Consider the following 10,997-nt stretch of genomic DNA (forward strand, 5'->3'; position numbering starts at 1 on the left):
GACCAGGACGCATTTTCCACTTCCCGTTAGCAAAGTGGAACCAAGTCAGTGGCAAAAAGGGGGGTGGGTGGGAGAGCAGAGCAGAGCCAGGTCCTGTCTTGGCTGGGCCTTGGACTCTTTGGCTTCCCTTGCTCCAAAGCCTTCTCCCACTCTCAGGGAGGTGCAGGCAATGAGTCCTGACTCACTCAGGGTTTGTCCTTCTCCCCCTGCCCCTGTGTGTCTCTTTCTTAAGGCTGGATCAGAAAAGCCAGGGCTCCATAGGAAAACAACTGCCCCTTTCTGCTGCAATTGGAGGAGATGGTGCAGCTTGTCCTTTGCTTTCCCATGGGAAATTCCCACCACTTTTGATCCCAGTCAGGTCCTTTGCCTATAAAGCACTGACCAAAGTCAGTCTGATGAGGGAAAATCGATTTCAACCTTGGGCATCCAAGTTTCTTCCCTCGATATTCCCGAAAGGGCTGAAATCAGCAATGAACCCCTTTCAAAGTGAATTCATCCTGGTTGCTTGCTTGGTTGGTTTGATTGTTTTAAATTGCCTTGTTTGTCTTCCCTTTTGCCCTTTGCCTGTCCTTCCCCATCTCCAGGTTGTGCTCCAGGGAGGAGGATGCTCTGCGGTTCCCCCATCCACTGCTCTCTGCTGGCTTTTGTCATTTCCACTTTAGTTTTCCAAGTTCCTCAGGGGCAGTCAGGTAAGAATCCCCCTGTTCTTGCTGGATGCTGTGCCATGGCTTCCAGGTGGAATATCTTGGTGGCTGCCAGTGCAGCAGCTGGCTGGGAACAGCAGAGCAGAGAGCAGGGTCAGGCCCTTTCCTTTGCTGTTTGGTGTCCAGGCGGTGCTGCAGGGCAGGGTCCCTGTGCCAGCTGCCCTCAGCCCCTCGTCTGCCCCGGCACAGGGACGCTGCCAGCGCCATGGCCCGGCCCGGCAGCACCCCAACCACGCGCAGCAGCCGCTGCTGTGTCCCAGCTCAGCTGCCTCAGCAAACTCACACTTCTCTCTTCTTCCTACGGGGGGCTCTCCCAGCTCCACTCACCGTCACTGCACCCCCCGGCCCCATCACCGTGGCCAAGGGCGAGGACGTGGTGCTGCCCTGCAGCTTCTCCCCGGGGCAGAATGCACAGGACACGGAGGTGACCTGGTTTCGGGAGCAGTTCTTGCCCTTTGTGCATCGCTACAAGTGGGGCCAGGACCAGTACGGGGAGCAGATGGTTCAGTACCAAGGGCGCACTGAGCTGGGGAAGGACGGCCTTGCCAAGGGCAGCGCGGACTTGAGGATCTTCCGTGTCCAACCATCTGACACAGGGAATTACACCTGCTTTGTTCGCCGTGGCTCAGAGTACGATGAGGCTCTGGTGGAGCTCAAGGTGACAGGTCTGTAGTTTGTGTCCCCAGTACCTCTAATTTACTTGCTCACAGCCAGGGCTCTTGTTCCCTGTCCTTCTGCCCAGAAACAGTCTCAGGTGGTTGCTTTGGAATTAGGGTTTTGTTAAGTCCCTTGGTGTAAAATATCAAGAATGTCTCAGAGATGTAAAATTGCCCCCTGAGGAGCCATAAGGAGCTCATGAAATACTTCCTCCTTCAGAATTGTTTTTGATATGGTTTTCTTCATAAAAGCAGGTATAAAAAAAAAAATCTGTCATTGGGAAATAAGGGAAGAATATCCAGGTGCTTTATGTTTTAATATCCAGGCCAGTGGATTATTTTGCTGCAGTAGTGGCCTCCAAACCAAATGTCTCTGTTCCATGAAAGAGACTGCAAGAAATGTCCTGACTCCCGGTGACATTTGTCTGAAAAACAATCTGGGATTTGTCTCTGTCAGTTTATCCACGTCAGGGAGAGAAACAGCCCAAGCAGTTTATCCCCTGATATGCAGGACCCCGCAGGGTCAGCCGGGGTCTCTCTCTTTGCCCGCAGCCAGCGGCTCTGCCCCGCTCATCGCGCTGGAGCGCTACGAGCACGGGGGGATCCGGGTGGCCTGTCGCTCTGCCGGCTGGTACCCACGGCCCCGGGTGCTGTGGCACGATCCCCACGGGCGCCATCTCCCGTCCCTCTCGGAAAACGCTACCCAGGACAAGAATGGGCTCTTTGCAGCTGAGAGCAGCATCATCCTCACCAGGGCTGGGAACCAGGAACTCTCCTGCTCGGTGCAGCACCTCCCGCACACACCGGGGCAGGGATCAGCCCTTTACGTCTCAGGTGAGTGGAGGATGGGGCACGGCCCTGCCGACGGGCCCCACGGAGCTGTGCTGGGCACAGCACCCCCAGGCCCCTGGCAGGACACGTGCTCAGCGTGTCAAGGCCATTTCCATCCCACCCGTGCAAACGGCCGCGGCTTTCGGCAGCGTTGGTGCAGGAGTGCTGCCAAAACCCACCGGCTCCGTCTGCAGGAGCCGCTCAGGGGGCAAAGGTACAACCCTCCCTGTGGCAGAGTTTATACAGACACCTGGCTGAAAGTAGCACATTCCTAACACTGGAGCTAAATGAAAAAGGAGAAGCAAACCCGTGCCCTTAGTCTCCCCTGCTGTGAAATCCTCTCCTACAGATTTAGTAGGAGAAATAAATCCTTGTGTCTTATTTTAGCACCTGCAAGTATAGAATGTAATTCTAATTTTTCCTTATTGCATGGGAAAGCCTCTTTTATCACGGGATAATCTCAGATTAGAGATGCAATGATGAACTGCATTAACCATCTACCAAAGGGCACTGCAGCAGCACGTCCTTTCCAACTCCACCCTGCTCCTCTTGGAGTTTAGAAATTAACAAATCCTGGAGATTTTATTTCCTTGGGGAACCATTACCTTTCTCCTGCTGATGCTGTTCTGCACTGAAGTGTTGCTCTTGATGCACATGTCACCCTATTTGTGATCCTATGTTGCCTAAGGATATATATATTTGTTTTTTCCCAAAGGAAAAACAAAAAAGCATGATTTAATCAGAAATCATTTGGTTAGAAATCCATCTTCCATTTAAAAATCCTCCATAAAACGTCACTAACCTCAGAAAGGTGGAAATTGCCAAAATGGATTTTTTTTTAATGTCATTTTTTACCCTTTTTTGGTGTACAGTCTGGTGTTCACCCTCAATGGGATTCAGATGGAATGACCTTGTATGAAATAGAAATAATCTCCTTTCAATTGCTACTTGCACAGTAACCTCCCCTTTGGGGATTTTATTTTTCAGATCCCTTTTTCCAAGATGCCCATCCTTGGATGATTGCCCTGGGTGTGGTCCTGGTTGCTGTGGTCACTCTCCTTATTATCGCTGTTTGTCTATTTAAAATTAAAGGTACCATCCTGGGTTTGGGGGCTGGGGAAGGGGCTGGGCAGCCATCCTACTCAGCCACCTCTAGTCCTGAGGGATGAGGGGGTTGAGAAACACCAGGATGGAACCAGAGTCTTGTCCTGGTGTCTCAGGCACGTGTTTGGTGCCAGGGAACTTAAAAACCCACAACTTTATCTTCTGTCAAGAAAGAAAGCTTTCTTCTCCCAGAAGAAGGCAAGGAAGGAAGTTGGCATTAAAGCAGCATCAGCTGCTCCTCTGCCCCAGCACAGAAATGGAGCAAGAATTTGCCTTGACCTGCAAAGAATCCCTGGCAGTTTGGGGGGCCTGGCAGGGCCTCCTTTCCTTTGGAAGATCCCTCTGATGGGAGATGATGCAGAGGAATAAAGGGAACTGAAATCCTCTCTTTCTTCCTGGCAGGAGATGGGGCTGCTGGGTCGTGTGGGCGCTGCAGCACGTCCAGGCCCCGTGGCCCTTCTGCCCTGGGGGGGCTGTAACTCCTGCTGGGGGTCCATCAGTGCTCGTTGGAGGGGATGAGTTTCTCAATTATTTCCATTTCTTTCTTTCTTCACAGGAAAGCAGCAGAAAGAAATAGGTAAGCTTTACTTTCCGTTGTCCCCAGTTTCCTGCTGGGGTCCATCAGTGCTCGTTGGAGGGGATGAATTTTTAAATTGTTTTCATTTCTTACTTTTCTTCACAGGAAAGCAGCAGAAAAAAATAGGTAAGCTTTACTTTCCATTGTCCCCAGGTTCCTGCTGGGGGTCCATCAGTGCTAATTGGAGGAGATGAATTCCTAAATTATTTGCATTTCTTTCTTTTCTTCACAGGAAAGCAGCAGAAAGAAATAGGTAAGCTTTACTTTCCATTGTCCAGAAACTGGAGAACTTTTCCAGTGGAAGAATTCATGGGTCACATTTCTGGAGGACATGAGGAAGGGAAATGGTTTGGCCAGTGGCTACATACCAGGTGAAATTAATTGATTAAATGCTGTTGTAATTTTCAGGAAAATCATTGCAGAACCAAAGCAAGTGGGAATAGATGTTGTAGCAACAGTGAACTTGGCTTTTCAAAGTGCTCTCGAGGTTCTACCCAAGCCTGGAGGAAGCTTTGGGGGAGCACATTTCATTGTGCAGGGGCCTCAGCTGTTGTGAGCACTGCAGAGCACAGGCACAGGGCCCTTAGGGAGCACTGCAGGGGACATTTCACCCCACGCTCCTCCCTTGTTGCTGCAAACCTGCCCCTTCAGCGCTGCCCTGGAGCTGGAGCCCGTGCTCAGGTCTCCAGCAGCACGGTGCTGATCTCTGCCCACAGCGGGCTCAGGGAGGGTGGGGGAGACCCCCAAAGTCTTGGGAAGACAGGTCCTGAGGAGCTCCTGGGCTGCAGCTTTTCCCTTGGGAGCAATTTCAGCCTCCTCCCTACCCCAGCAAGTCTGTCCTGGAAAAGGATTTTTTGCAGCCTGTTAGGGGTGTTGGGTTCATTTGGGCTTTTTTCTCTCACTTTTAAAGTGTGAAGTGAACCAAAAAGTGGTTCACTCCGTGGGTCACTTGGTGATGGGTGGAAGGAGAGAATGAATTTGGGAATCCAAAGTTCAAGGTGACTGAAGATGGTGTGTGGGGATGGGATCGGGTGGGGGCAGCAGTAGAAGTGGCAGGGTGGGAGTGCCCTGGTGCCCTTGGAGATGAGGGACCTGCCAGAGATCATTTCCTGCCCCCAGGTTGAGCAGGACAAGCTGCCCCATGGGTGGGGGAGCAGAGCTGCAGGCTGGGGGTGGGACAGGGCTTTGCACTGCTCAGCCTTGGCACAAACCTGCCCTCCAGCCCGTGCAGGGGGTCCCAGGAGAGGGCAGACAGGGGATGTCCAAATCAATGGCCCACAACCCATTTGTGCTGCTTTCTCTTCCTTTTCAGAGCAACAAGCCCAGGAACTTGGTGAGTATCATTCTCTTGTCTTTGTGGGAGTCTTCTCAGTTGGGCATTTTTTCTCCCCTGTGTTTTTCATGTGTGCCCTTGTTTTGGGCACGGAACAAATACAGAACTTGTTTCAGAAACATTCTTTTCCATTGGTCTCTGTGTGGTTTTAGGCTCTTCCCTGTAATCGTTCCGTACTGAGAAGAAAATTCTTTCAGTTCTCAAAGTCCAAACTGACCATAAATGCATGTCTGAGTCAGGACAGGCAGCGTGATTGGATTTGTAGGAAATGGGTGGAGCCCTTCCATGTAGTCAGACAGTGAAGTTTTGAAGCAACTCGCTGTGAGGTGACTTTGACAAAGATAACAACAATTCAGAAAATGTGCACCTCCACTGGCATATCATTCCCCTGAGCTAACCCAGCCCCAGTGTGTTTGATTGCCTCTGACCTGTGGTTTTTGTGTTTTTTTAAAGCATGGAGAAGACAGGCAGTGCCTATAGAAGAAGGTAAGTAAGTTTGGTGTTTCCTGGTGCTGAATCATCTTGCCTGCTTTAATGGTCCTTCCTGGCAGTTCCCCTCCTGCAAGTGATGCTGCTGGGACCAGGCTTGCTTCTGCTGAGCCTCCCTTTCCTTTGGTGCTTGTCCCACTTCCAGGCAAATCTGGAGGATCCTTGTCTTCGGTGAGCTGTGTGCAATTCTTCATTCTGGAGCTCTGCTGATGATCCTCTTCCCTCTCTGCTCCCTCTCTTCTCTCTGCTTCAGTGTCTCTTCCTTGCACTGATGTTGTCACCTTGTGCACCTTGCCATGCCCCACTCTGCCAGCTCTCCCTCACCCCCTGCTTCTTCCTTAGGCAGCCCCAGCAAAGATGTGTCCTGGGCCGAGCTCTGCCCTGATGTGTTGATTCCATCTCTCCTGCAGCGAACGTGGTTCTGGATCCAGACACAGCCCACTGTGAGCTTGTCCTGTCTGACAATGGCAAAAGTGTGACACGAGCTGACACACGACAGAACATCCCCGACACCCCCGAGAGATTTAACGTGTGCCACTGCATTCTGGGCTGTGAGGGCTTCACCTCGGGGAGACACTACTGGGAGGTGCAGGTGGAGAATGCAGGAAGATGGGCTGTGGGGATTTTTAGAGAAGATGTGAGAAGGAAGGGTTATATTGAGCTTAAACCAGAGAAAGGCATCTGGGCAGTGGGGAAACAGGCAGTCATGAAAGCTTTCACCTCCCCTAGTCCCACTGAATTGTTTATAATCAAGGCTCCCAGGCGGATCCGGGTCTTTCTGGATTATGAAATGGGACAGGTGGCATTTTTCAGTGTTGATGAGAGGATTCCCATCTTCACGTTTCCACGGGTAATGTTTGAGGGGAAAATAGTCCACCCTTGGGTCTCTATAGGTCCTGAGACATGTCTGAAAATATGTCCCTGAGGAAGAGGAGGCAGTAAGAGAAGGGTCTCCAAGGGTGGAGATCTCGTTACCTCTCTGCACCTCTCTTCCATGCTGCATCTCTCCAAGATCTTTCTCTGAGGCCAGACATGCTGTTCTGGTCCCAGTGCAGATCAGTGGGAGAGGCCATGGCCAAGACTTTGCGTGATGAGATCACCCCACATCATTTCCAGGTGTGGGGAAAAGGGACTTTCTCTCCTGCTTCAGAGGTTGTTCCTTACACATGGAGGGTGGAACCATTGTTTCCTTGTCTCAGGCTCAGGGAGCATTTGGCATGTAAACCACCCTCTCTCTGTACACTTTTCTTCTTAGTATTGTTGCTGTTACTGTTCATTTTATGGTCTCATTGCTGTTTCCAGTGAATTGTTCTTCTCTCCACCCATGATCTTTGCCTTTTGTGCTTTCAACCAGAGGTGGGGGCAGGGGGAGTGAGCAGCATCTGCTTTGGGAGAGTCTGGGTGGGAGCACTTGACTGGGGAGCACCATTCCTAAAACACCACACATGCTTTCACACCAGATCCTCCATTCCATGGAGATCCAGCAGGCCTGGACCTTCCCAAGGGAAGGCTTCCCCCCAACAGAACTGGTAAGGAGGGAGACTTCAGTGCAGGTGGTGGCTTTGTTGCCTAAACTCAACTCTTGAAAGAAACCTCCAAGACCAAATTCCTGAGTTTTAGAAGCCAGGCATTCTTTTATTGTGGTGCACTGAAGTGACTCCAGCACGCTGGGTGCCCTGGGAATCAGTTCCCAAAGTGCACCCAGAGGGATCCTCACCACAGCTGATATGTCAGCATGACCTGATTCTTCCTGTTTTGTTGCCCACATTCCTGTTCCATATTCATGACATTTCTCAACACTTCTTAGCATGCATACATGTCCTTTTAAGGTCTATGAGGGGTTTCATTGGGGATCTCTGGTGGTCATCTGCATCTGGAGCCCCCAAAGTTCTGAGTGACTGCCTTATGACCTTCTTTAAGACAATACCCCTGGTTCTACATCAACCCAGCATCGCCTCCTCAGCTCCTTCAGGACCTTCATTGATTCCCCACCTTGCTTGGCTGCTTTCTTTCAATCAAAGCACAGGAATTTTCTCTGGGACCTTCTGCTGCAAACACTATGAGTTCTTGTTCCATCTCTGAAGCCCAAGATCCCGTTGCAACAAGTGCCCAGCCCCTCCTCCTGGAGAAAAGGTGTGCACAGGTTGATGATGTGTTCTGTCAGGAGCAGGGAAGAGTTCAAAGGCTGTGCAGTATTAGAGGAGCTGAGGTGGATGCAGGTGGGTGGTTTCAGAACCAGGTTTCTGGGACCATCAGCAGGAGCCTGGATCCTGGATCTCCCTGGGCAGGATGCTCAGAGCCCTCCTGGCTCAGCAGCACCACAGGCACCTCCAGCCCGCTGGGAGGGCACTTGGGGACAGCAGGCACAGAGCAGTGGCCCTGCTCTGGGTGTCCAGGCTGCCCACTGGGGCGAGGGAGAGGGCTGGCTCCTGCCCTGGCTCTTTGCCCAGGTTTCTCCTGCTGCCAAGGGCTTCATGGTGGAGATGTTTGCAGGGCATGTGCCGCCTCCATGGCTCAGCTGGTAAATGGGGACAGCACTTGCTGGGCTTTGCAGCACAGCTCTGTATTCTCCAGGCAGTTGTTTGTGTGCCCTGGGGCTGATGGCCTCATCCCCACTCGTTGGGAACTCAGGGGGGTCCACTCTGCTTTTTCCCATCCCTCTGAAAGCCACAAAATCCAGCAGGGTGAGAGGGCAGCTGTTGCCAGGTGGCTCTGCTGCCTGGAGCTGGGAGATGATCTGGGAAAGCAGGACTGGGGACAGGCTGGCTTGGGAGGAACCACAGGAAAAGACAGAGGCAAAGACACAGACACACAGACACAGACACACAGAGACACAGAGACACAGAGACACAGAGACACAGATACAGACACACAGACACACAGACACAAAGGTTAGGTGTGGGAGGTTACCTTGGCTGAACACCAGGTGTCCACCGAGGCTGCGCTGATTCCCCTCCAGAGAGAAAAGGGGGGGACAAAAAAAAAGTAAAAACCTGGGATTTACTAAGAAAGGCAGTTTTATAGTTACATGGACAAAAAAGGAAAAAAAACCCTAATGACACACAGGCAAAGGAAATTAACAGTAAAATTCTACTTTCCACAAGAACTGATGATCCCCTGCCACCAGGAGCTGTTCCCAGCAGCTCTCCTGGAAGAGGAGAGCCAGCAGCTTCCTCCTTGCTTTTTTATATCTGAGCTGACATATCATGTTATGGAATATCTCATTGGTCCATATACATCAGCTGACTTCTTCTAGATCCCTCCCAGGGAAAGGATGTTATTCAGCTAAACAAACCCACTACACACAGACACAAAGACAGAGACACAGAAACACAGACTCACAGGCACAGACACAGACACACAGACAGACAGAGACACAGACACACAGACAGACATACAGACACAGACACACAGACACACAGACATGCCCAGTCACACCACCAGACAAAGGCACAGGTCCCCTGTGGCACCCACATCACCCCCAGCACAGGCAGCCACGTCTGCTCCTCCTGCAGGGCTGGCAGGGGGTCACTGCTGCAGGTGACCCAGGCCACCCTCTCTGCCTTCCTGTGCCCATCTGCACACACCTCCAGCAATGGCTCGGCCCATCTGGCCAAGGGGTGCCCCTGTCCCACCCCCGGGCCCTCTGACCCCCCACAGCCAGCTTGATGCTCTCTGCAAACCCGCAGCCCTCACACACGCAGCCCTCAGGCACCCCACACTTCTGGCACCCCTGACACCAGCAGGGACCCTCGGCCTGACTCATCCCCCTGCCTGCCCCTGGGCTCTCCAACTCACTGGCCAGCCAAGCTCAGGGACAGGCTCCGTTGTGCTGGTGACCAGTCCCTTTTCCACCCTTTTGGCCTCTCCCCTGCCTTGTCCTCCTGGACTCCTTCCACTCCACATGGCTTTAGTGCTCACACCTTTCTGCTGACACCCTCAGGTGTCTGGGACCCCCGGCTTTCCTCCCCAGCTTTCATCCCCAGCTGTGCAGAGGTACAGTCACAAAAGCCAGGCTGGATCTCCCTGGAGTAACACCTCTGGATCTGTGATCCCAGCGATCAGCACCAGTGAGGAGCTTGGCTCATAACACTTCTTTCTGCGGTCCTTTGCTGTACACGTGTGTCACTGGACCCATCCCTTGCTGCTTCCCTCTTTCCTTGTCACCCCTTTTGGCCACGTCCCTGATCAGCTCCCTTTGCCCCAGCAGGTGCCCCCAGGCCTGACTGGGCTGGGAGGGGGCTGGAACCCACAGGGCTGAGCGCCCACGGGCACTGCCTTTGCCTCCCTCAGGGCAGCAGCTTTGCCTCAACCAACCCCCCTCCATGGCCTTGCCTCTTGGCTGCCAATTGCTTTTAAGCAATAGTGAAGCTGCTGCTGCTGGGCTTTGCTCCCAGCCACTGCCTCTGGGGGTGAATCCCGGCTCCATCACCTCCCTCCTGCCCATGTGGCCTCTGGGCTCATGCCAGGGATGTGCAAAGTGCTGCCACCTCTGTCCCCTCCTGAGCCCAGGGAGCAGCCCTGGAGAGCCCCTGCAGCAGGGGTGTGCCTGGGCATGCTGCCAGAAGGGCGTGTCCAGAGCAAAAGCATTGTCAACCCCCCCCAAATTACTCAACAACTTTCACTTTTGAGGGAAGCAGCGCAGGAGGAAATGGGACAGGCTGGGACAGGGTGACGATTTGCTTCGGTTTCCGGACAGCTCAGCTGGGATCAGGGGACCCCTCCAAGGTGCCAGGTGACAGCCAAGCAGCTCCTGCTCGAGCCCAGAGTCCAGGAAAGAGCTCAGGGTCTCCAGGTACGTGGCATCTTTTGGGAATCTGCAGACGGAAATCGCCCCCTGCCGTCCGCCAGCACCGGACGCATTTTCCACTTCCCGTTAGCAAAGTGGAACCAAGTCAGTGGCAAAAAGGGGGGTGGGTGGGAGAGCAGAGCAGAGCCAGGTCCTGTCTTGGCTGGGCCTTGGATGAGTGTTTGGACTCTTTGGCTTCCCTTGCTCCAAAGCCTTCTCCCACTCTCAGGGAGGTGCAGGCAATGAGTCCTGACTCACTCAGGGTTTGTCCTTCTCCCCCTGCCCCTGTGTGTCTCTTTCTTAAGGCTGGATCAGAAAAGCCAGGGCTCCATAGGAAAACCACTGCCCCTTTCTGCTGCAATTGGAGGAGATGGTGCAGCTTGTCCTTTGCTTTCCCATGGGAAATTCCCACCACTTTTGATCCCAGTCAGGTCCTTTGCCTATAAAGCACTGACCAAAGTCAGTCTGATGAGGGAAATTCGATGTCAACCTTGGGCATCCAAGTTTCTTCCCT

General features: G+C 52.8%; 1 protein-coding gene across 1 annotated transcript; it reads left to right on the top strand.

Annotated features, from left to right (window-relative positions):
• The first annotated feature begins 541 nt into the window (after positions 1-541).
• LOC116798970 (butyrophilin subfamily 1 member A1-like) lies at positions 542-6,619 on the top strand. The gene is made up of 9 exons (XM_032711682.1): positions 542-689; positions 1,022-1,369; positions 1,913-2,194; positions 3,179-3,283; positions 3,852-3,872; positions 4,295-4,305; positions 4,920-5,205; positions 5,659-5,691; positions 6,105-6,619. Exons 1-9 carry the CDS (start codon positions 605-607, stop codon positions 6,617-6,619), a joined length of 1,686 nt encoding a protein of 561 aa, XP_032567573.1. The 5' UTR covers positions 542-604.
• The last annotated feature ends 4,378 nt before the right edge of the window (positions 6,620-10,997 follow it).

The sequence above is a fragment of the Chiroxiphia lanceolata genome, chromosome 27 (assembly GCF_009829145.1).
Source record: "Chiroxiphia lanceolata isolate bChiLan1 chromosome 27, bChiLan1.pri, whole genome shotgun sequence".
Classification (NCBI taxonomy): Eukaryota; Metazoa; Chordata; class Aves; order Passeriformes; family Pipridae; genus Chiroxiphia; species Chiroxiphia lanceolata.

Coding starts and splice junctions, on each gene's coding strand:
- LOC116798970 (XM_032711682.1), top strand. CDS start 605: ATGCTCTGCGGTTCCCCCATCCACTGCTCTCTGCTGGCTTTTGTCATT. Junction 2,195..3,178: donor ATCAGCCCTTTACGTCTCAG/GTGAGTGGAGGA, acceptor TTTATTTTTCAG/ATCCCTTTTTCCAAGATGCC. Junction 5,692..6,104: donor GGCAGTGCCTATAGAAGAAG/GTAAGTAAGTTT, acceptor TCTCTCCTGCAG/CGAACGTGGTTCTGGATCCA.